The following is a 27033-nucleotide window of genomic DNA, read 5'->3' on the forward strand; positions in this document are numbered from 1 at the left end:
TGTTCCATTTTCGGTTTTCACAATCACATCAATCATATAGAAATCACAGACGTAGTCCTACGTCAAAACGAATTACGAAAAATGTTAGTTACTGAAGTAGTGAGAGCTAATTTTGGCCTAAATTACATTTTTCAACGCCAACATTCAACCACCTGCCTAACGGATTGTCACTTCTTAGGACTACATCATTTCTACATCTCCCATCGATTATATGTATCGTTTTTTTTTATTATTTAATGAAGGTGAATATTAAATATTCAACAAACCCGAGCTTGTATGCACTCAGTTGAAAGCTCAGCAAAGCCGCAGTCGCGAGAGCAGTAGGCAGTAAATGAGAATGACGACGAAACCGACGACGACGACGACGACGACGACAACGGCAATGATGATGAAGTGTGTGATAACAGCATCGCGTCAGCCTGCCAAAACTGACCTATACTAAGTGGCAAAAAGTTTCTCCGGGATGCGGTCGGGAAGGATCGTAAATACGGCCAGCTGATTTCGGGTTTGATGACCTCTCTCGCGCGTTACACTTTTGTTTGTTTGCATGGTTATCTTCTTCTTTCTTTATTACGTCCCTATTGGAACTTTACGTCGGCTCTCAAACTTAGTGTTCTTTGCGCACTTTCACAGTTGTTAACAGAGAGCTTTCTAAGCCCGTCAGGGAAGTCGAGAGATTGTTCAACCCGAAAAATTCCTACACCGGACTGGGAATCGAACCCAGCCGCCTACACAGCACGGTCTTGATTTAAAGCTGCGCCTTCACCGACTGAGCTAGGGGAGGCCCCATGCATGGTCATACATCGTGCAAATATTTGGTGTGTGTATTTTTGAATTGCATTGTCTCTCGTGCTGGTGATGGACAATCAGTTTCTGAATGCGGAACTATTCAACCGGTCCTTCCAGAATATAAACACACACAAAAATAAGTTGACTACATACCGTTACGGTTATCAATGTTTACTCAATTCTACAATCGGCATTTAATTAATTTAAAATTAAACTCTTGTATGCCAACTCGAGTATTACTGACCAGTCTCACGGTACAGTAAAACTCAAATAACTCTTATCAAAATGATGTTTTGTTATTCATTGGACAGAGCTGAACCCGTCATTATTGGTCTTCGGACCTCGATTTTTTTTTTCGGTGGCTGATTGCTTCGTCACACGGTTTTGGTGCAACCACGAAAATTAAGCTAAACATTCGTCGCTGGCTGCATTGATTGGCAAAAGTGGTACGGTGTTAGTGTGAGCAGCATTACTGCTGCTTTCCGTGCATCCGTTCGTTGGCTTTTTGGGTTACTTAATCTGTACGTGCATACGTGCTGACCAGATGACCAGTCTGCGACGACGACGACGACGTAGTAAACCCGTAAAACAAAACAAACCACACAAAAATTACGACCCGAGACTGCAAGAGAAAGGGTGGTCATTGAACCTCCACCTTATTCGCCGTTGTTGAGGCACCGTCGTCGTCGTCGTGGTCCAAATTTTAATAAGCCCAAATTTGGACGTGACCAATTGTCTGCTGAAATTCGGTGATCACTGACCGGTCGGTCGGGTGGCGGTGGAACAGGTCTTCGCCGTACGTCCGGTCGTATGCGCCTCCGCTCGGGTTGCAAATTGCGAAAGGAGTACGTACTTTCATTTTCGTACGGCTTTTACACGGTTGTTTTTTTTTTTATATATAAATCCTAATTGGAGCTTTATGTGTTTGATATAACTGCAATCATTCGACATGTGATTTAAAACTTATCAGATATCATACATACAGAAATCCTTGAAAAAGCACGTTTGCTTATAGATTTAAACTAACTGAAAGCGGTAAATTTTTGAAACATTGTGGGCCACAAGCGAAGAACCTTGATACATAAATCTACACAACGATAACATTAATGTACAAAGGTCTTCCAAATTTGCATAACGTTGCGTGGTAAGGACTATAGTGCGTAATTCGGTGATTGCATTCTGGAACGGTTCGTTACAAGCTATCACATTCAGAGGTACTTCTTCTAGGGCTTTATTACGTGCCCACCGGCCCTCAAATTGGTGTTCTTTCAACACTACCACAGTTGCTTATTGACAAGGTTTTGACTAAAACCTTGAACATCAGGAATTCAATTTTGTGGGAAAATCAGGGAATCTCATCTCATCTTTGAAATTCAGGGAAATATTTCTTCATCCTCTCTCAATACTTAAAAAAAAAGTATGACTGATCTCACTCGTCTCATACAATAATATTGCTCGGTGATGTTGGAGGATGTTTGTAAATAAATCAAATCAATAAAGTTGCGAGTACGTGGTTGCTCAAATAAAGGGTATTTTGGTTTTTTGGAAATAGATTATCAATCTGGGATCTGGAACTGGCACGTTCCTGAGTTGAAGTGGGATCCAGAGGGTCAGTAAAATCTATTTGCATCTTTGATAAGACGCTAGACGTTGTTGGTTGTATCAAAACATAACCTCCAAGTGGGTTAGTGCGTCTCTTAATGGATGCTAAGCCTGGTTGGGTCCAAACAATTAACCTCCATGTGGATTGGTGCATCTTTGGGTCGATGTTGTTGGGTCTAGCAAAAATCAAACCTCTGGCTTGGAATGTCTTTGTGTAAAGGCAAGAATGGTAAAGAGTTTACAGAAATTCTTCTGTTTCAATATGATGCACATAAATGGAGCGTCACATATCATATAAGTTTACATTATATATCATGTAAAGTTTTGACACATTTCATGCAATGTAGCAAATATTATATACAAAAGCCCATCTTTGTAAACAACATTGTTTGCAAGTTGCTCGTTTACAAGTCTACGTGAATGAATGTTTACATCACAATTAAGATTCAGAATTTTTATCTGTGCAAGATCAGTGTCTGTTTTTATCATTTACCATCACAAGCAAGGAGTAGCACTTCAACCCAGTGTAGATGAATTGCGTTTGTTTTGAAAATCAAGCTGAACATTGCATTAGGTCCTAAGTAACATTGATCGATTCTCTTCGCCGACTTTCTCTTTCGTTAATAACTTGAGCACATAACCGTTTCTTGTTGTGTTTGCCGTAAAGCTCGATTCAAAGTAAATCTGGACGCACGGTTTAATACACCACCGCACCCCTGGTGGTTGGAACAAAAAACGTTTGACAGGCATTTGTTGATGTTTCATTGACGAAGAAATTGGTGAAAAGTTTTTCTCGATTGATCGACGCATCCCGAAATTACGGATCATGGAACTTGAGAAAATTGTGCACAAACATCTAGAGAACCCTTCGTGGTCTGCCTCAAAAATAGCAAAAGTGTTAAAATTCCCAAAGTCAACGGTGAGTCTTGTAATCAAACGTTACAAGGATACTCTGAGTGTGGATAGAGCACAGCGCATCTATCATAAAAGTGGCACTAGGGACAAAGAGCTGAGGAGAAAGGTGGTGAGGTACGTGAAAAGCAACCCAGGTGTCTCCATACGTGATTTGGCAAAGAAATACGATTCCAACTTTTCCACCGTGCGTGACATCCTTTCAAGAGAAGGATATAAGTCTTTTTGTGCCAGTAAACATCCGAATCGCTCCCTGAAACAATATTTAGTGGCCAAAAAGCGAGCACGATTACTATACGAACGAGTTTTGACGAAATTTGATGGCTGTATTTTAATGGATAACGAAACATATGTCAAAATGGATTATAAACAAATCCCCGGACGAAAAGTTTACCTGGCAACTGGTCGTAGGGATGTCCCTTCCTGATATAAATTTGTTTTTGCTGATAAGTTTGCTCGGAAACTAATGATTTGGCAAGGAATCTGCAGTTGTGGCCCACATCTCACCCAATGACGTCGAAGGTTTACATTAAAGTGTGTCTGAAAAAGCGGATTTTACCGTTCATTCGGCAACACAAGATCAACGTTATGTTTTGGCCGGATCTAGCCAGCTGCCACTACTATAAGGAGGTTCTAGAATGGTATGCTGCAAACAATGTTAATTTCGTCGCCAAAGAGATTAATCCTCCGAATTGCCCTGAGGTCAGACCGATCGAAAAATATTGGGCAATTGTCAAGCGAAAACATCGAGGATGCGGAAAAGAAGGTACAAATGCACAACAAATGCGTTTAAAGTGGAATAAGTTCGCCGGTATAGTGTCACCAGCGACTGTGCAGATCATGATGGCATCGATCACAAGTAAAGTGCGACAGTTCGTTCGAAACGGTGAAATGTAATAACCTTTCGTTTGACGTTTTGATCAACCGTGTATGTTGTTTAATTCTTGAGTTATGATCACTTGAATGCGTCCAAATTTACTTTGAATCGGGCTTTATTAGAGCTTCTTTTATCGATTTGTTCGCTGAAAATACCTCGGAATGTCTTTACATGGCCGAGGGGATACAAAGAGAAAGTCGACGAAGAGAGTCTGTCAATGTTACTTAGGACCTAATGCAATGTTCAGCTTGAAATCTTCGCGAGTGAAATGAACAAATAAGTTCATTATACATCAACGAATGGACGAGTGCACCGGTGGATTTGAGTTCACTCACTTGAGAAAAAGTGACACAAGCTGCGGGCAATGTTTACTAATCATGAACACTAAATGTTCATGAATAATGAATAATGAACATTTAGTGTTCATGATTAGTAATTAGTGAGTGAACTCAAATTCATCGGTGCACTCATCCATACGCGTTTGTTGATATTCACCAGTGCTTGATTATCCAACCCAAAATTGTAAAAATAAGAAGCGATCCTCAAAAGCAAAATAATCAAGCAATGAGCAAATGATTATTTTGAATATTGTCAACCCCAGAGCCTGAAAGCTCAATATTATCTTCAATTCAGCATCAGGAAATAATTTGTCATAGATCTGTGTGCAAAAACCAACACGACACGTTCTTCAGCGCTATATCTGTGTAAAATGAAAATAATCTTTTTGTTTTTCTATACAGAGCTGGAAAAAGAGCCTATCTGCTGTGATCGATTCTCTTCATCGACTTTCTCTTTCGTTAATAACTCAGCTGCAACAACATTCCGTTGTATTTGACAATTTGGACGATAGATATAAACCTCCTTTATCATGCTATGTGGCAAAATTAGCACGAAAACTGTTTGCATAGCCGTGGTTATCAAAAGGGAAAGTCTATGAAGAGAATCGATCAAAGCGGATAGGCCCTTTTTCCAGCTCTGTATAGATTTGATCTTCAAAATCAGAGTTGCGACCTATCACAATCACGATCGCCAAACAGCTGATGGTAATAACGCTTTGTACATTCCTATCAATGTGATCGTCGAAACTCTCTTCTTCTGCTTTCTTTTATTTAACGTCGGTCTCTGTTCCGCAATCTACTGCCAATCACCGACGGACATCGATTCCCATCCATTGACGGCAATCGAATGTGCAGCTTCCAAACCTGCGTAGGATATCGCACCCATTCAACACACATGGGCCGGGACCAACGGCTTTACTTCCCTTCCGAAGGAAGACGTGACCAGAGATTTTTATGCCTCAGAAAAATCCCACCGATCTCGGCTGGGTTTGAACCCAGACCCATTGGGGTGTTAGAAAGCAGTCACGCTTACCACTACACCACCGGCGCCGACTGTCGAAACTCTCTCCATGACCATCCATCAAGCTGACGAAAGAAGTAAAAAGCAACTGGTGAATGTCGTCTTCTGTTGTGATCCATCACCGATCTGGTCATTCCCGACAATCACGACACTCATATGTGCTAGTTTTGAAGCAGTTGCTGCTTTGCTTGCTTATGTCAGTGTGTTGGTGAGTGAGCCCAACAGCTTCCGTTTAATTTTGCCTGCTTTGTTTGTAACTCACACAGTCGCGCCTGCCGAGATGAACTTGGAATGCGTAGACATTGTTTTCATTTTCTTCTGTCGTTTCGCTTTTTCTCATGATCGTACTTCAGAAGTCTTCACTGTTTTCGTTGTGCTTTTCATTATCAGCAGCGAGTGTAACGTTTTGCTTGTGAGCAGCGACCATTACTGGTGATTGTTGTTTGCCATGGCTCTAACTCTCACTGCGTGACAAAACGATCTGTCAGCGATAGTCGGTTGATGCGAAGACGAGTGTCACGTGAGTGTCATGATATTTTGCATCACTGTTCAAAATCATCATCACCACACTCTAATATTATAGTACCCATTAATGAGTACAATTTCAGCCATTTTGAAGTAAAGTAGGTTAACCCATTAAATGGGTAAAAAAATTATCTATTAATGAGCAACGTTTACCCACTAATGGGTAACAATTACACATTTATGAGTATTAGTTGTCCATTTATGGGTAATTTTTTTACCCATTAAATGGGTTAACCTACTTTAAACTTGGGTGAAATTGTACCCATTAATGGGTACTTTCCAGTTACAGTGCAAGATGAAGACGAATATTAATATTGACAACAACAGGAGGCACTAATGACCACGGTAACTCGCAACAACTCAAAATTGAGTCAAACATACTCATTTCAGCGTGAAGTATGGCTACTCAAAAGTGAGTAGGAGCACTTTTACTCGCTTTCGAGTAAACGACGTTCTCGCGCAGAGTGAGTCAAAACCACTCTGTGATATTTTCAGCCGGGAAGTTTGTTTATTTTATTTGTTTTGATAAAAAAAATGGAAACTACCTACTCTAGATTCATTTAACTGGAGCTGAAGACGACTGAAAACCGTCTCCGCATGCAATTCCTGCTTACCTTAATACAATACTTTTACCATTTCTCAGCGCGTTTGCTCCGACACGGCTGGCATTTTTTTTTTTTTCGAATTCCCGGTTTTAACTAACTGAGTGGCTTTTACTCAGTTTGACATTCCTCGTTTACTCAGATTTTGACAACCTAATTCATCAGACGAAATTGAGTACGATCGACTCACCTGGTAAGTACGCTGAAGTAAGCGTGAACATCCGGCCACGAATGATGAAAAACGAATTTTAGATAGGGGCTGTTCATAAACTACGTAGACAGTTTTATTGGGATTCTTGACCCCCCCCTCCCCCTGCGTAGACAATTTTCCATACAAAAATTTTAAAATTTGTATGGGCCGTGGATAATTGTCACCCCCCCCCCCCCCTAAACTGTCTACGTAGTTTATGAACAGCCCCATAGACCTGGAATTAGGGCGTAACAGCTTTTGTAAGCAATGACTTCTCTCGATGATTTCTCAGAATTCATAACTCTCCCTGGCGAATGACATCACCATCGAGTAGAGGAAGACTTCTCCTACCCGATGGATGTGTTGGTTTGTGTAGGCGTGCCTTGAATTCCGAGAAATCAACGAAAGAAGTCATTGTTTACAAAGACTGTTACGCCCTAATTTCAGCTCTATCTAGAAATGTTGACTTCGATACTCAGATCAAGAAAATCTTGTTATGTCAAAATTCAAATTCATGCAGGTAGTTGGTCTATCTGTTAAGGTTGTCTTCATTTTCAGCTATGTTGAAACAAACAACAAAAACAACAAATTTGTTCAATCCGAAAAATTCCTAGGTCGGACCGGGTATTGAATCCAGCCGCCTCCAGCTACAGCGTGGTCTTGCTTTATAGCTGTCCTTTACTTACTGGGCTAAGAGAGGCCCCCAATATTCTGAGGAAATTTAGATTTCATTTTTCGCAAGGTGTCGGCTAATATCTGTGAAAGCAATTTACCCTCTTCGTTCTTCCCAACAACAATTTGCTATCATTGACTAAGTTACTGAGTCACATTCAACGGCCGTGTAGTGATAATATTCTGATCGGACGGATCCAACAGCTTGATGCAGACGACTTTATCCGCTGGATTATCAATTGTATCACTCAGGCTATACTGATAATTATTGTCGAGACGGGTGTCCTCATGAAATGAAGTAGTGTAGTAGTCCATACACACAATTTCAGCGTAGTTTTTGTATCCTTGGGGCCCGGGTATGACTCCACTTGTGCAAGAAAATCAACTTTCCTCCTATGCTCCAATTATATGTATGCAGAAAAACACTGATGGAGCACCTGCAGAAAACATACGTTAGTGGGGGGATCTTCTAGTGCCAATGCGCTGATACAAAATTATTTACACTTCCAAACTGGTTTAAACCGAAGACAACAAATCAAGAAGACTGGCAACTCTTCCAATTTTTCAAAGGTAAATGCTTTGAACGAATTTGATTGCAAAGATTACATCCTCAGAAGAAGGGTTTGTGTATTTGCTAATTTTTCTATGCGTTACTTCCACCTTCACTCAAGCGTAGCGCTATTGTATCTGTCGCTTGGATTCTGGCAAAGTTGCTAGTCTTCTTGATACGATGTCTTCGCTTAAACATTCCTAAGTGACCTAGAAAGACCTTAAATAGCCCAAAAGGATGCAAAAATGTCAAATGCATCCAAAAACCGACAAAAAAAAATATTATGGCCCAAAACACGCCAACAAAAATTCCAAACATGTAAAAATGACCCATACCTTCCAGAATAGCTTTAAAATCCAAAAATTACCTGACAACACCAAAAATAGCCCAATAATGTTAAGATGAACCCAAAAACGAGCAAAGGGGTTCCGAAAATGGCACACACATTTCATAATGGGCCAAAATACACCAAAGACGGTCCAAAAATGTCGAAATGGCCTAGATTTCCCAAAATTACTATAAAATTACAAAATGTCCAGAAAACGCCACAAAAGGCCCAAAAGCGTCAAAAAGGCAAAAAAAAAACGAAAAACAAAATTACGCCAAAACAGGTCCAACAATGATCCAACTGGCTTTCAAAATGCCACAATGGCTTAAAAATCGCTAAAATAATTTGAACGGTTTCTTAAATGACTCTAAAATGCCGGTGGTGTAGTGGTAAGCGTGATTGCCTTTCACCCCAAAGGGCCTGAGTTTAATCCCAGTTGGCACCACCGGGATTTTCTGAGGCATAAAATTTCTAATCACGCCTTCCTTCGCAAGGGAAGTAAAGGCGATGGACCCCGGTCCATGATTTGATGGGTCGATAGGTAGGGTCCAGGTGTGGGACCTGGCTTCCTGGCATTGGTAGCTTGGTACTCAGTACGGAGAACAAGATCGGCGGAAATCAAATCAAGGAAAACAATTCCTTAAAATTGCTGAAATAACCTATTCATCACAAAAAGTGCATTGAACTTCTTGTATGATTTCGAAATGCCTAAATATTCAGGAAAATAAAATTTCGCTTAAAAGTTTACATTAGTTCAAGAAAGTTTCAATGCTACTATCAATTTAGTTAGACATTTGTTTAAATTTTCGTTAATGTATTACTAACATGAAATTCAATAATTGTTATTGTAAATCAATTTGGATTATCCCAACATAATTATCAATTCAGATAATAAAATGCATAAAATTTTGAAGATCTGCGACTTACCGAGAATCGCTGTACTTTAAATTATTAGCAAAATCAAGAAATTGTTTCATTGACGTAAGGATAGTTCTTTTCATTGTAGATTCTCGACCAAACGAACTTAATTAGAAACTACGATCGCAGTAGGCTCAGCCCACGGACGGTTGGGTTTTCATTAGCTGTCACGAATTTATTTGTTTCTCCGCCGGGTGATTTTTCAAATTAAAATTATTTTATTTTTTCACGGTTGATTGGTATTGTAGTTAATGTTATGTTTTAATTAAGAAAATATCGTAATTGGTAGGGTATACGTCCCTAACCTCGGTCTAATATGCAGCCATCGATTACGTTTTTAATCATAACTCATCAATGAATTTACCTGCAAACGATATTCTACTGCTAAATGGTATGCTTAGATATGCTTATCATGTCGTTTGCTATCAGAAACCACGAAAAGTTGAAAAACTTACTTTTTTTAAGACAATAACTCACGAGGGAAATGTATGTAATATGGGTCTATTGTCCCCAAATTGGGTCTATTTATGGATGCAACTTCGTCCTATCTTGTTTGATCCTCAAAAAAACGCTCTTGGTAACGTTTTCTGATGTATTTTTTTTTATCACTATCACTGTTAACTTAATGCTCTTCATTCCTCAAAACATTTCTTAGAGAAAATTTTACGAAAACTACATTAAATCACTCAATTTAAAAATTAAAAATTAAAAATTTCGCTTATCGTCTTTTGACCGCAGAATATCTAAATCAGAACATTGTGATGTTCATTATACAGGTTTGGCAGAAAAAATCTCCCTTCCTGTTCGTTCCTTATCATCCAAATGCAAAACAACATTGTTGACGTTACTCTTATTGCTATATGCTGTCAAATGAATTTCATGGGCCATAGTTAGGAACATAGAAAAGAAATGTGTCCCTAAAGTTGGGTCCATGTTTTACTTGTGAAAACGTTGTTAAACAATTAAAATAAACATAAAATATTCAAACAGCAACTGTAAGTTTTACGTCTAGTGTGTATTATCAGGTAATTCCAATCAATAAATGCCATAATCAGGCCATTTGATGATCGTCAGTCAACCTTCCCATCTTAACCTTATAAGTCATGGCAGCTAAAAACTCCGAACATTGTGATATTCTCAACCAGTTTTATTACTTACGAGAGCTGAAAATGTATTGAAATGTTGTGATATAAATTGATTTGTGTGTGGTACACATTTATCAACCATCAGTGATCAATATTTTCCTTATTTTTTGTGTAATATTCCTTAATTAATTATTTATTTGCGTGATAGGCCGAATGAAAGGACTAGACCCACATTACATACCGTAACCCTATTATATCGATTAGGGAAAGGACCAGTTGAGAGTGTCTGCCGGGTGGCGAAGCACTATCAATATAACTGTGAAAGATTGGGCTAGAAAAGGAATTGTGGTCGTTGCCAAGTTGAAAGGTGACTTGAATAGAAGCAGGAAGAATTTTATCATCAAGGAAGGGAGCGGCTGATAGAAAAAAAGAAAGAAGATGAACAATTTTGTAAACATTGATCAGTCATGCAAACCATCCGTTTTGGTGAGACCGTTTCATTTTATATAATTTGGGAGTTTATTATTTATTATGATGTTTCCGTAAGTTATAGATAAATTCTGGAAAGAGTTTGAAAAATTATGCTAAACTTCAGATATCCCCATAAGGGTTCTCAAGGTCCATCAAATGGTAGTTACGAAAGAAGAAAGAAGCGACCGAAAAAGGTCTCCATTTGTGACATTTCATAGCAGTTTTTCTGAGCTCGGAAAAGGTGACCAGTTTTAGTGCGATCATCTGGGGCCTCCCTTAGCTCAGTCGGTAAAGGCATAAAGCAAGACCATGTTGGAGGTGGCTGGGTTCGATTCCTGGTCCGGTCTAGGAATTTTTCGGGTTGGAAAATTTCTCGACTTCTCTGGGCATAGAAGTATGATTGGACTTGCCACACAATTATACTAATGCAAAAATGGTACAGGCATCGAAAGCTCTCAATTAATAACTGTGGAAGTGCATCTAGAACACTAAGTTGAGAGCATGCAATAAGCTAATATGCGATATGCAATAAGCTTGAAATGCGAAGAAGAAGAAGTTTAGTGCGATCATCCCATTTTTATCTATAAATTAGGAATTTGGCTAACACTGGAGGCAGTTCGTGATATTATATAAATCAGTAATTATATCACATATTATTATTATTATTTGTTCAAACATAAGACTAATGTGCCAGAAATTTAAAAAAAATGAAGTCCCAGACATTTGATTTATTTTAATTTCGCAATATTAAACATTTCAAAATATGACATTTCGCACATGAATAATCAAAGCTTCTTATAATCCAGAATCCAACGCGATGTCCAATATTGTTCTAAGAACTCACATTTTATTTAAATTCTGAAAATCGAAAAAAAAACTATCCTAATCTTGAAGATTTTTCAAAATAGTTCAAGAGGACTTTTCTAAAAAAAACCTTGAAGCTTATGATTATTTTCTGTGATCTTGATAAAAATTCAGTGTAATTAACTTGAAACTTTATACATTATTTTAGAATATATTAACAGCAACAGATGTCACTAGCAAAAAAAAGAAACGGTGCCCAAAAAAATGCTCATTTATACGAAATTAGAACCATTTTTGAAAAGAAAATATTTAGAACAAGCAGGATGTTTTCCTTTTACCGAACTGGCATATCAAATAATTTCTATTTTTGCTTCTGAAATCGATATTTGTGGAAAAACGTTCAAATCTCCATATGCATATTTTTTATATTAACTTGCATAAACTATTCCATTGGAAGGTGGCCCCATCCTGTCTGTAGTCGTGGTGAGATTAAAACAGACTGCTTACGTTGTCTCCAGAATTTCCATAGAATCAACTCCATAATACCATAGAGGTAACTCTAAGACCAGAAGGTCCCGAAGAAACGTGCTCAACTTTTTGGCTCAGCTCTGGTACTATCTTCGGTCCCAAGCTAATCGATGCACCCCCCCAAACATAGGAAAACCCACGAACCCCTCATTTTATCTGTCAAACTTTCATAGCGAATCAAAACAAACATAGTGTAGTACTAGAATTTCGACTAGAATGGGGTACGTTAATCGATTTGCTAGTCAAGTAGTGAGCCAATTTAAAATCGTTAGTTTCCGCCGGTTGATAATACTCTAGAAATTCAGTATAGTATAGTATTCAGTATTGATTCACCCTGCAATTATCATAAAATTCTTAACCATTATCGCTGAATTACTTAGCAATTTCCCAAAGAATTCTCAAGAGAATATCTCTCCTCAGTATTCACTGAGTATTCGTCAAAAATTCCCACTGCATAATCTGTGGAATTGCCTCGAATTTCCTCGCGGAATGTATTCTCTTGCAGTGGTTCCGTGAATTTCTTGAAATAATCTTCAGAATTCCCAAGAAACTCTTCTTTAAGTTCTCTAAAGATGATTACAGGAAGAACCGATAATATTCCTTTAAATTTTAACTCAAAATTTCGTTGTAAATTTCTTTGAAACTTTCCTCAAAATGTCTTTCAAATAGTCCTCAGAATATTAGTTGAGTCCTTTTCATAATTCTCTTTCATCCCTCCTTCCCAAGTACCTTGAAGATTTCCTTAGAATCTACTTTCAGTTCTCCTTAAAAATCGCTTAGAAAAGACTCCTCAAAATTACTTTTAAGTTTCAGAATAGACAAACAGACGTAAATCATTGAAAACAGTTTTTTTTTATAAACATTGTGCCTCTAAAACTAGAGCCTCAATAACGACATCTCCCGAACTTCTCGCGGAAAACAAGCTAGCTCACTAAGTCGCAATCACTATTGCATGCAAGGTATATTCTGTTTATAGAAACAACCTAAGAGAAAGAGGAGACAACTGGCTTCTTACTCTTTTATCTCTATCTATATCTATCTCTATCTCTATCTTACGCACTTCAAGTCGGCCAATCACGAGCTGATTCGCGTTTGACAGAAAAGTGGTTCTTTTTTGCCCCCGTATTGTCTCCTCTTCTCTTAGGAAACAACAAAGTGATGCGATCCAGAATGAAGTGCTATGTCTGTTTGTTTGTGGTTTTAGTCAGAACTCTCTTTGAATTCTATTTGGAATTGTCTTCGAGTGCTATACAGAATTCTTTTGAAACAAATTACTTCGAATCCTACTTAGAACTCTACTGAGAACTACCTTGGAATTCTCCTAACGTTTCACTTGGAGTCTGGAGTACCTCAGAACTTATTTCCTCCGTTCTAATTTTCCTAAACATTCTTCCTTTGATATTTTCCTCTGAATTAACTTGAGATTATTCCTAGCCCTTGGCAATTCTCATCAAATTTATTCATTGAAGTTCATACCGTTTGAAACTTTATTTTAAATCTGGGTTCTTGGAATTGATTCGATGTCCGTAGTCTAGAATATTTATTTTCACTTCAGATTCTTGAAACCTTCCCTAAGTTTCATTTCATTAGGCCCAAGATTTCAAATAAGAGTCTATGTTTAAAATCTGTAGAAATTATCCATGTTCCAGAACCTCAAAACACAATGATTCAAGCCTACGAGGTCATGTTGTTACTGAAGATAAATCCATTGTAGAATTTTTATGTTTAAAGCTCAAAAATTGCGACCATCAAATGATTGAAGTTAAAAATAAATAATTCCCTACGTCAAATGCAACATTTCAATCAAATAAGTTTGAATTACATAAAAAATTGTACACAGACACGTCTCGGAGAATGAATCTAAAAAATAAACATTGACCACCCGTACTGATCCACATACTACGAAAACATTCAACAGAAGTAGATCCCCCGTGCCAGAAGAAGGTCACACATGTGCGGCCTCGTTACGCAAATAAACATAGCCCGTCAATGCGGAAGTGCATCGTAATTCTGCACTTTCGATTCATTCACCACTCCACGATAAATACGTTCGTCAAACGAACAGAGCCTATTGGGTTACAAAACATTCCACTCGTAGAACACATTCGACAATAATAAACTCGATCAAATTTCGGAAGAACAGCCAATCAACCCAAAACTGTCCACGGGCAGCATTTTAAACAACCTGACTAACGCAAACAGCATTCGCAAGCATTTTACCATTATTTTTTTTTTTTGCTGAATACAAGTGTGTATTCAAGGTTTTTGCATGAGCAAATAACTAGTTGAAGTTGGCCACTCATCCAGTTCGGCGGCACTGTTTGTAAATACCGCGCCACCCAACACAGCCCGTGTGTACTTTGTGCATTGAACATGCGTGCGATTCCAAAAAATTCCGCTGAACACTGTCCTTTGCGAAAAAAAAAATTCTGTTTGTTTCAATATAGCTATTTTTTGCCTTTCCCATAGCGTCATCACCGAGCTTCCAAAGGTCATCAGCGTCATCGCGAAGGTAGCTCCGACGAGTCCCCTGCGGAGGAGCCTGTATAACAGTTCAGCACACTTTCAGCGGGAGAAGTACATCTTCGATATCGTGCTGCCAACGTTCGAAAAGTTCCAGGAAACGCGAGGGCTCAAACCCTCGCGGATGTTCAACCACTACCCGGCGGTGATTGCTTCGGACTGTACCGAGGGACAGGAGTTTGTTCTGCAGAATGACCTTACGGCGCAGGGGTTCAAGAACTTCCAGCGGACGGAACCGTTGGACTACGACAACGTCCTACAGATTCTGACCGAGCTGGCCGAGTTCCACGCGGTTTCGTTTGCCATGAAGGATCAAGCGCCGGAAATTTTTGCGAAAATTGTCGGCCAGCTGAGGGAGACGATTTTCGTGGCACCGTTGCACAGTTCGTTCGAGGGGTTCTTGAAACGGCAGGTCGGCTATGCGATGGAAACGTTGCAGCACAATCCTGCCAAGGGGGACGATGCCGTTTGCAAGCGGTTGTTCCGCTTCCGGGACGAGTACGGACCGTCGATGGTGGAGTGCGTCGAGAACAAGGATGATGTGGTGATTTGCCATGGCGATTGCTGGATTAGCAATGTTCTGTACAGGCATAAGGTCAGTCGTCAGTGGTTATTGCGGTTAGGTTAAAATATTAAACTTTTGCAACTGTTTCAGAACAAACACCACCCGAAGGAGCTGCGATTCCTCGACTGGCAGGTCACCCGCTGCGGCACGCCGGTCATCGATTTGTCCTATTTCATCTTCTGCTGCACCGACACCGAACTGCGGAAGCGCCTACCGGAGCTGCTGCGAACCTATCATACCGCCCTGGTCGAACGAATCGACGAGCTCGGCAGCAACGGTCGGAAGCTGTTTCCCTTCGATACGCTCCTGGTGCATCTGGAGAAGTTTGCCCGCTTCGGGTTCGGTGAGTTTCAATGCATGGTTAGGCGAATGGTTAATGGTTAACTCGAATATTGTTTTCCAGGAATGGCCCTCATGACCCTCCACTCAACCTGCTGCGTGGAAAAGGACCTGCCGGACGTTTCTGCGGCGCTGGAATCCTCCGAACTGATCGATTTGGACAAATACACCAAAGATTTACTCTACAACCCGGCCTACATTAAGCGGATGACCGGCGTGTGTCGCGATATGGTTAGGCTGGGTTATCTGTAGGTTAAGTTTTATGCCACACCACAAACGACCAGTTTGCATATTGACAATAACAATTTGTAGTTCCCCCCCCCCCCCACTTTCCGACAAACTAGCAAGTAGAAACGTACTTAGTCAGTATTGATTGCTATGAGTGTATCACGCAATGACAGTATTCAATTCGGGGTCTGTAGCTCCGAAGTAATCGTAGATTGCGCCGGAAATGCACCTGCTTTAAGACACATATCAAAAAATGAACAAACAAAACAAAAACACGGCATTTCATGCAGGGATATTAGAATTAGACGACAATCGAAAAATTACGAATCGTAATCGGCGCAGTAATCATCACATTTTAGTGATCTGGTTGTACAATTGGTTGAATGTGAGTACTAGTTATAAGATTTATGTGAAACAAAGCATATATCATTGCACTTCCCTGCATTAGCACGTGGATACTCAAAGCGAGGGTTAGGTTACTGATGTTATTTTTGAAGATTTGACATAACACATTTAAGATGAAATGTAACATATATACGTAGGCAGACATCTGCCGCAAACGATACACTGCACCCATGAAAGGTCTCACCCATTGTATTTTTAACGATAGAATGGATTTAGTTGTTTAAGGATTATTCTGTTAAATAGATAAGATTTTTAGTCCGTAAATTATCTCATTTTTGATCATCCGAAAGCCCAATATATGTTCAATCAGATTTCGAAATAGAAAGGTCAAGTATTTTTTAGGCGATTGCGATTAGGTCGACGAGGTCACTATGTCAAACGGGTCTTTAGACCGAAATTTTAAATGTCCTCCATATTTCGTCAAAGACATCATTATTTGAAGAAATTGTCGATCAGTAGCTCCTGCTTACAATCCAACGCAACTTTGGGGCTGCCACGTGAATAGGTTTTGAGCGATTTTAGAATCCACTCTCCTAACACACCATTTCGTTCAAAACCAGCCGTATTGCATTTGTAAAATTTGGTATGAACTCCCTCCCCCCTAAACTGTCCTCTAAGTAAATCTCACTGAAACCAGTCCACTTTAAGCACAAGGTTCTCAAAAACCAATTTTTTTTTTATTAATTATGAAATTCTAGAGTTGATTGCAAATGCTATCTAACATGAAGCTTTAGTGGGATAATGTGATGGTCTGAAGAGGGTAGGTTGATAGTTCCGCTAGAGTACGGAATTGCGATAGTACTAGTCGAACGTACACTTCTTTACCCAACTCACTTTACTTAACCTAGATAAAGAGGTGTGCGTTTGACTAATACTGTCGCATTAATGGCCCTTCGCTCATTTTCAACTTCTATTCAATTATCATACTGCCATACTCTAGCGGAACTATCAACCTACCCCCTTCAAACCTTTCTCTAGCTAATAAATTATCACACCAAAGTTTCATGTTAGATAGCATTTGCAACCAACTTTAAAAATCGTATACTTCACGTATGAAGTAACAAAAGCCACTTTGATAGAAATTCTAGTTATGAAACTTGATAAAATGAAGAACCCTTCGGTAGCTAGGGGCACTTAAAGCTTTCAAAAGTGCGTATTTTTGAAACATTAAAATAATTATATATTTGAATATTCTCAATAAAACATCTCATGTTCATACACCAAAGTAAAAGGGAAAATTAGGGCTTTCATTTGGCATGTTCACAAACTAGAGCGGCTATTTAAATTCTGCCGCCATGTTGGATTTAATCTTAAAATGCGTTTTTCATGAGCATAGGGTTTTTGATCTAATTTCCGTCCTACTAAGCACAACCCGCGCTTTACCTGTCTTTCCTGAACGAGTTTAAACAAAAAAAATCATTTCTGTCAAAGATGACTTCTAAATTTATTCACCTTTCCATACGTACCGTTGGATTTGATAAAGAGTCACAAATTGTTGAGATATTGCTTAAAATCTAATACTGCTTCTTGATTCTATTTTTTTCCTCTGTTCGGGACCTAACACTACTGCGACCAGTAAATTGATCCATTGTAGTATATCCCGTGTCCTTAGTTTAGTGCATGTCGTATTACTCCATCACTATTGAGAAATGATGAAGTATTCGATTTTTTTTACAGTTGCCACTCTTGCATTTATCGCAAGGATCCGACTCTAATTGAAAGGTCCCGCTATTTATACCCTTCGGAGTGTTGAAACACCCTCCAAAGGCGCGCCCCTTTGTCAGTCAAAATTGGATTCCTTAGCAACAAAATTAAGGTATGACACCGATAATGACCATGCATCAGAACCCTAGTCTTAACCACTTCAAACTAGGGAACAACGAAGAGAAAATTAGGAATCACATAGATGAAGACAACTAACTCATGTTTTTCCTTGTTTTAAGATCATCCTCGGTAGACAAAGCCGAGTCTTGTCACTATCGACAAGGCATAAAAAGTAACAAGGACTGTTCCTTGGATTACTGAAAAATCCTGTTCCCCTAGTTTGAAGTAGTCGGGACTAGGAATCGGTGGTAGATCTTACATCCCGTAACGTACCACGAAAAGGTGATCTACCCACGTTACGGGGCAATTCGTTCTATGAGTTTCAATTCCGTCCTAACACATTGAAACGCCATTAGATTTCCTTCGTCCTACGGATAAACGTAGAAAAAGGGGATTCGCTAGGAACGCTTCTTTTGTTTTGAGAACAATGAGCGTAAATATTCATAGAATGCACTCTAATACGATTTATGTTGTAGCTAATGAACTAACGCATCAGAACAAACCTATTATTAATTTGTGAATGGTGATATCATTGATATTATTGATCTTTTCTGATCGATAGAACGGAAATGGGCGATTACGACGAAGTAGCGCTCTTCCCTACCTCCCACAGATTTTGAAAATAAGCATGGCATTAGAAAGCTTAGTATGTTTGCTATAAGATACAGTTCAAATTTTGATGGAGCAAATAATTTGATTCATGCAAATAGAAGAAAATAAAAAAGTGGGTTGATAAACCACATATGAGCCCTAATGAGTGATTGATTTAAATCACTATATTTTCGCAAGATAATCCTAATATCTGCATATTACTGATAAGGGGAAAGATTGGGCTTTCATTTGGCGTATACAAAATCTTGAACTGTCATATTAGATTTGGCCGCCATAATGGATTTCTACAATAAAATGCGATTTTCATTAAGGAACATCCATAAATGACATAGATTTTTTTGATAAATTTTAGACCCCCCCCCCTCCAACTTTCGTAGCATATTTTGCTATATTTAATACATGGCCGATCACAACTTCTACAGATTTCTCCTTCCCTCTAGAATACTACGTCCACAGACAAACAAACATAACACTCGCAAGATGTTCATCGAACAAGCATTTATCGGTCAATTTCAAAGTAAAGCTTGCTTCAGATAGAATAGGAACAAAAACAATTGCCTGTATTTCAGTTATTTATTATTGAATTCAAGATCTTTTTTTATACAAATGTAGCGTTTTCTTCATACTTTTAAGAAAAAATACGGATAAAATTATTCGTCACGGTTTCGAAGGAATTCTCGAATTCTTCCTGTAACACGGCTCATTAGGCGGCGCACACCTTCTTCGTCCATCGTTTTAGCTATCTTATTCCACCAGGTCTTCATCTGATTGATGTCTTTGACAACCTTTCCCTTTACCTTGAGTCTCCTCTTCATGATTGCCCAGTATTTCTCAATAGGGCGGAACTGGGGGCAGTTGGGTGGGTTAAGGTTTTTCGGAACAAACTGGACCCCTTTCTCTGCATACCATTCTTGAACGACTTTGCTGTAATGACAGCTTGCCAAATCTGGCCAAAACATTACGGGATGGTCGTGGGATCGAATGAACGGCAAAATTCGTTTTTGGAGACACTCTTTTTGGTATAGTTCCGACGTCATTGTCTTATTTGTAACGAAAACTTTCGTTTTTTTGCCACAGCTGCAAATGCACTGCCAAATCATAAATTTTCGTGCAAATTTGTCGGCAAAAACAAATTTAAATTTGGCTGGAACATCCCCCCGAGCCGTTGCCAAGTAAAATTTTTGACCTGGGATTTGCCCGAAGTCAGCCTTGACATAGGTTTCATCGTCCATCAGAAGACACCCGTCGAACTTGGTCAGCACCTGGTCGTATAGCTTCCGCGCACGGATTTTGGCCACACTATTCTGTTTTATGGTCCAATTTGGCTGTTTGCTAGCTCGATACGACTTGATTCCTTCCCGGAGTCGAGTTCTCCTCACGGTACTATGGGCAGCATCGAAATTTCTGGCCAAATCACGGTCAGACAGATTGGGATTCCTCTTAATCGTCTTCAAAATCTTACCACGCAGTTTCCGGTCGACAGTTCCACTCCGACGATTGGCTTGAGGCTTCCGAATCGTCGTCAATGTTTCCTTATACCATTTGATAACGCGCCATACGGTATTTCTGGGCAATTTCAGCTGTTTAGCTAGCCTAGATGCAGACCACAATGGATTTTCCAAATAACTGTGCACAATTTTTTCCCTTCTTTCGGCTTCCATGTTGATTGTTTACAAAGTACAGTCGATTTGCGGAATGTCAAAAATACATACGTGAAGCTGACAAAATTCCCGACACGTGGGCGCCAAGAACTTCCACATTCGTCCACCAGGAGCACCACAATATGAGCAAAAGTTTGTTCCAATTCTAAATGAAGCAAGCTTTATCTTAGTTGGTAGTATCACCACCTGTGGCGCGCATAGTCAATTCCCTTGCGTTTGACGTTTTCACACTTCCGCCATCTGTTCAGCGTATTACCCACCACAGTGTACTCAACAGATGGTGGATATGTTTTAGCGACGATGTTTTACAGTGAGAAATATTCAATGTATTATGTCTGTTTGTCTGTGCTACCTCATTTATAGTAGGAGACTGTAGACCAATTTTGAAAAGTACGTAGACGTAGACCGATTTTGAAAAGGTTTAGACCCCCTCCCCTACGTATACAATTATTCGTATAATTTTCAGGAAATTTATATGGACCATATACACTCACCAACCTTACCTTACCAATCAAGCAAAGGCATAATTGTCCTCTGCTGTCCGAAGAAGTCTCGTCTCCACTCTACTTGATCCATGGCAACACTTCGCCAGCCTCGTAGTCTGCGAAAGGTCCGCAGGTCGCCTTCTACTTGGTCGATCTTCTTCTTCTTGTTCCTGTTGTGTCACTTTCGAGAACCATTTTCACTGAGTCGTCGTGCGGCATTCTTACAACGTGTCCAGCCCACCGTAGTAGCCCATTTTTTGCAATATGCACGATCGATGGTTCTTCCAGCAGCTGGTGAAATTCGTGGTTCATCTGCCTCCTCCACGTTCCGTCATTATCATCATCTGCACTCCACCGTAGGGCCAAGGGCGCGTTGGTCCTCCACGTGAATAGTCCAGGTCTTATGGCCGTAGAAGACCATCGGTCTAACCAGCGTCTTGTAGATAGTCAACTTCGTGCGGCGGCAAATTTTATTCGACCAGAGCGTCCTCCGGAGTCCAAAGTAGGCACGATTCCCTGCTATAATGCGTCTTTGAATTTCTCTGCTGGTATCATTTTCGGCCTATTTGAGCCCAAATACACAAACCCGTCGACCGTCGGGGTGGTAGGTTTACATTGTCTTCCCTAGAACCTCTTCCTCTCATGTATTTCGTCTTGGATGCGTTGATGGCAAGTCCAATCCGCCTGGCTTCAGCCTTTAGTCTGATGTACGTTTCCGCCATCGTCTCAAAGTACCGTACCATGATGTCGATGTCATCGGCCAAGAAGCCAAGAAGCTGGATGAACTTCCTAAAGATCGTGCCACTCGTGTCTATCCCAGCTCTTCTGATCACACCTTCTAACGTGATGTTGAATAGTAGACACGAAAGTCCATCACCTTGCCGTAGCCCCCTTCGAGATTCAAAGGGACTAGGGAGTGTCCCCGATACTCGAACAACGCACATCACTTCAATGTAAGATGTTGAATGGTTGTAATTATTAACTCAGGGACGAGGAACACATTTTGATGATTCACGAACAAGTTTCTATACGGGCTTTTTAGTTTTTAATTGATCTTTATTGATAATATTTTCAAGTCTTTTTCTGCAACATTTACTCACGGACAAAATATTGTGAATTTTACAACATAGCTTCCATTTCAAAGAATGGTTATATTCGTTCTTCTTAGTTTATTTCAGTTATAAGATAGGTAACAGAATGAGTGAAAACTGGGGGGATTAAAATTAACTTTTACGGGTACGACTCCGGCGTAGTGGTTAACATCCGTACCTCTCACGCCAAAGTTACGAATTCAAATCTCTCCCCGGTTGGAGGCGAACCAGCCCAAGGCTGAAAGCCTCCCTAATAAAGATAAATTAATTAATTAATTCTCTCCCCGGACAAGTCACGAATGACCCAAGAGTGTTTAAGTGACTATAATAAAAAAATAACTGGGAGAAACGGTGTAAATTTTATTTCAATCTTCTTTTATTGTTTTCTCGATATTGCACATTTTTATTATTCGGCACTGCTATCATCCCTAGCAAAATCTTCTTCAACTTTGTCGACAGCTTCCATAAGTTCTTCCAATGCATTGCAGTTATTATCACCGACTATTGAGCAGTTTTCAGAATCTTTGAATATCATAAAACTTTTGACAATATCGGGATAGATGAATGCTTTTTTGATTGTCTTCTTTTCTCCATCCAAATGGTACTAATGAATCATGTAAATTTTCGACTCTGGATCGTTTTCTAGCATGGTGAATTCGATATTTTTCAGCTGTTTATGCTGACTTTCTGCTGCTTCTTCTGCTAATATTCCAAGAGGAGCTGGCGAATGAATTGTTGTTTCTCCAGCATGAGCAAGTACTTTGTGTACGGTTGCAGAAATTTTATACCAATCATATAAAGAAATATAAAGTGGGTTTGTGTCTTTGCAATAGGCATCAATTTTTTCTGGATTAATTGGCTCCTGACTGTTGATAGTAATTAAAATGTTTCGAAACCTCACAATTAATTCTTCGTCGATTTTTAAAACGCTGCTTAAAAGATGAGGATTGGCCAATCCCCGTCGACAAACGTTACCTGTAGGACTCGTACCTGCTCCTCCCGATCTTGGTTGATCAACTCTAACTCCAAATTTTTCATAAAGCTGTGCCGTTACTTGTTTTTTTCTTTGCAGATACTGTTTTTTACATGGCTGTAAAACTTTCCATTGCTTTATATCCATAAAATACGAAATATGCAGCAGACATTCAAAGAAGCGCATCCATGCATGAAGTAGATATATATCATAAACTAGGGTATCTACGTTGGATTGAAATCCTTCTTCTAATTTGTCTTTATTGTTCATTACGTTTGGAGTTGCCCCACAAATTGGACAGTTCTGCATTGATGAACTACAACAAATATATGTTAAAACCTTACCGTCAATCATACTTTGAGCAAACTTAAAATTAACTAAGATTGTGTTTCCGTTTAATAGATCAAATTTCACTGGTATTAGTTCTTGCATTTCTTTCTCCACGTCTTGTTTTGTAGCAAGAATTATCTCTCTACTCTCTTTCACGAATTGCAGGATGAATGGTCTACAAAGCCGAATGCTTTGAGGCATGCGGTTAAACCACATAATTTTGTTCGGATTATTTGATGTCATAAGCTCGTCGAGTTCCCTCTCAATAACTTTGATGATTCGTTGGACTGTATGCTCCAACAGAGCCTGTAGTTTCACGATTATTTTGGACGCGGTTACCTCAATGGATTGAGTTGGAAGGGCACATACTTTTTTAAATGTCCCGATAACGTTGTATGGTGGAAATCTTGATGGTGCCTCTCGATGTATTACTTCGTATTGACTTTTACTTTAGCCAGCTTCAATAAACATACTAAATGCTTCTTCAGGTTACATCATTCCACGTTCATCTGTTAACTGCGCGTATATTTCTTATAATGTTCTTGGTTTTTAATAAGGTGTCCAATGATCTTAACCAGATTAAAGTCCCGTCCTTTATAGGCAGTCCGTCGCGCAATAAATAAGGCCTTCTCGATGCTGTCCACCTTTGGATTTACTTCCTCGTTGTCGACGAGACGACGCTTGCTTCTTTCACTCAGCTCATCAAACTCCTTTGAATGTCTCCCTCGTTTTGATGTTGAAGGAACGTTCTGCTCCTGTTCGATGAATTCTTTGATGGCAAACTTGATTCGAGCCAACTCCGATGATCTGAATCAAATCTCTCTTTTTTCGTTGAGGTTGACTCCACTTCTCCTTGTATTTACTGACAAGTTTGTAAATTTTATCCTGCAGTCGTGTTTGCTTTTCCACGTGGATATGATATTTTTCACATATATATTTGAAGGCTTTTTGAACGTTTTCGCTATGCGTTAGCTTTACGTCAAAAAGTGAAATAATAATTTTATTATCCATGTGCACACTTGTGTTTAACCGTCTTCAATGAAGCTAGAAACGGCCCATAACAATTTATATACGATTCTGAACGCAATGAGAAATATAGGTAGCTTCAACAAGTCTTGAACGATAGGTAGGAATAATGGGAATCAAATGCTTTATTCTACCTTTGATATATAATAAAGCCCACAAATAACAGGTATAAATATAAATGATCATATAAGGACCATCACAATACATTCTTAATACGTCATGTTGTTTTGCTTTTTATATCAAAAATTAAATTAAGTATGTTGTTCAACAACATATTTCAATATAACTAGGGTAAATGTTGGCTTCGGCATCTACGACTATTCTCGGCAGCCAATTTTCAAGCGGTAATTGCACAGCAGAACATCTTGTTGGATGTATTCAAACGATTCCTTGGTTAATCAGCTACAAACTGATTTTGATGTCTGAACAAATTTGTCATGCCAGATGCAGCTAATTGCGAGATGCCGATAATAGGACAACCGGTTAACACGTAAATCAAATGGAAAGGCTGCCGAAGAAAAAGAAGCTGCCAATAATTGTCACACTCACCTGCAAAGTTTCGAGCGTTGTAAAAACGATTATAGACAATTTGGACAATTAGGTCGATTTGAATACATAAATCAGCAGGCAGCAAAATAATGTAAACAAACAAGGTCTTCAGTTGTGTGCATGAGAACGAGACAATGTAAAAAGATAATGAGAGAGAGAAGGATTAGTATTTTCCATTTAATTCCACTACTTTATTTGCTTATCCTTGACAGATACGCGTATTTCGTCTACAATGTGCAGACTTCTTCAGTGTCTTGTACTAATACTCGAGTCGAGTATTAGTACAAGACACTGAAGAAGTCTGCACATTGTAGACGAAATACGCGTATCTGTCAAGGATAAGCAAATAAAGTAGTGGAATTAAATGGAAAATACTAATCCTTCTCTCTCTCATTATACAGGTATTCCACTAAGACGCCCACATTCATCAGGATTCAATGTAAAAAGAAGCATGCACGCTGCTTAGACTGACGAGAATATGTAACGCGAAAATAATGTTGTTACACGAAAATCAGATAATCTAATCAAATTTTTGAAAACGCTCTATTTCCAAATGGCCCAAATTTGCGCATGATTTTTTTTTCTGAACTCAATAAAATACACATAAAACTCGATCATGGAGCATGAAATTACCTGGGAATGCTTGGGAATAAAAAATGGCTGACCAACAAAACATAGATTTTGATGTGTTTCTTGTTATTTTCATCATTTTTTTTAATTTTTATTATATTTTAATATAAGTCCATCATATTATATTGCATTCTCATTGAAAGCTCTCTTCATAAGCTTTATAATGGTATGTAAAAACATATGAATAACTGTTAAATGCATTATAAACTGATATTTTAATGTGGGCTTGTTTTAAAGCAAAAAGTGTATGATTTCAGCATTTTTTCAACTTTCAAGTTGAATATCTCTGAAACTAAAAATCGTAGACACCTAAAATTTTGGGAACTTCTTAGTCAAAGTGTTTACTATTGATGGAATATTCCAGAATCAGAGTAAGAAAAAGTAAATTTTATTATTTGTGTCCGCCTGATTCGACCAATCACGTCAGTTTATCCGGAAATATGTACTCGTGCATAATCTGCCATAACTGATATCGATCGATTGTGTCGTATGCCGATTGGAAATCGATGAACAGATTATGTGTGGGCACGTTGTATTCGCGGCATTTCTGCAGAACCTGACGAATCGCGAAAATTTGGTCCGTGGGCACCCATGAATTCCGCCTGGTATTTCCCCACGAACTCTCTTACAAATGGTACCTCAGCAGTGTGATCGCGTGGTAGTTGCAGCAATCTAACTTGTCGCCCTTTTTGTAGATTGGGCATAATACACATTCCATCCACTCCTCCGGTAATATCTACTTCTCCCAAATCTTGACAATTACCCAGTGCAGCGCTCTAGCCAGTACTTCACCACCGTAATAGCTTAACTAATTTTAATAGCTCAGTTGTTGTTCTTCAGCCAATCGATCTCCTTCTCAACTTCTTGAAGATCAGGGGCCGGTAGCCTATCGTTTTCTGCACGTTCTCCAAGGTATGTTGCCGTGCCACCTTCGTTTTCTGCTGCATGACCGTTGAGGTGCTCGTCATAGTACTGCTTCCACCTTCAATCACACTCGTTCGTAAAAGGGTTACCGTCCAAGTCCCTGCACATATCGGCTTGCGGAACGTAGCCTTTGCGCGAACTATTTAGCTTCTCGTAGAATTTCCATGTGTCGTTTACGCGGTACAGAGTTTCCATCGCCTCGCGATCACGGTCTTCCTGTCCTTCGGAAAACCGAGTTTTGTCTGTTCCGCGCTTGTCTGTATCACTCCACATTCAATCTCGTGCGGTGTTGCAGCATTCTCGCCCATGCTGTATTCTTCTCCTCTACTAACAGTTAGCATTCGCCGTCAAACCAGTAATTTCTTCGGTCCGGGATTGCAGTACCTAGTGTCGCTGCAGCAGTACTACCTATGGCGGAACGGATGTCCCTTCAGCTATCTTCAAAAGTAGCTGCGCCAAGCTGCTCTTCCGTGGGTAGTGCATGCATACTGTAACTAGGTAGTGGTCCGAATCTATGTTCGCACTGCGGTACGTGCGGACGTTGATATTGTCGGAGAAGAATTTCCGGTCGATTAGAACGTGATCGATTTGGTTTTCTGTTTGTTGGTCAGGTGATCTCCAGGTGGCTTTGTGGATATCCTTGCGGGGGAGAAAGG

General features: G+C 39.5%; 2 protein-coding genes across 2 annotated transcripts in view; one reads left to right on the plus strand and one right to left on the minus strand.

Annotated features, from left to right (window-relative positions):
* The window catches only part of LOC135708946 (uncharacterized), a 30739-nt gene extending 14253 nt beyond the window's left edge, over window positions 1–16486 (plus strand). Inside the window, exons 2-4 of the mRNA XM_065231139.1 lie at window positions 14682–15330; window positions 15391–15643; window positions 15704–16486. Of these exons, the coding sequence (XP_065087211.1) occupies window positions 14682–15330; window positions 15391–15643; window positions 15704–15891 (1090 nt within the window). The 3' untranslated portion in view covers window positions 15892–16486. The remainder of the gene's footprint in view (window positions 1–14681; window positions 15331–15390; window positions 15644–15703) is intronic.
* Tango2 (transport and golgi organization 2) overlaps window positions 1–27033 on the minus strand; it is a 136401-nt gene that overhangs the window by 105016 nt on the left and 4352 nt on the right. The gene's annotated exons all lie outside the window — the stretch shown is intronic.

Source organism: Ochlerotatus camptorhynchus, unplaced genomic scaffold (assembly GCF_037179485.1).
Source record: "Ochlerotatus camptorhynchus isolate MF236.1 unplaced genomic scaffold, CSIRO-AGI_Acam_v1.1 ptg000343l, whole genome shotgun sequence".
Taxonomy (NCBI): domain Eukaryota; kingdom Metazoa; phylum Arthropoda; class Insecta; order Diptera; family Culicidae; genus Ochlerotatus; species Ochlerotatus camptorhynchus.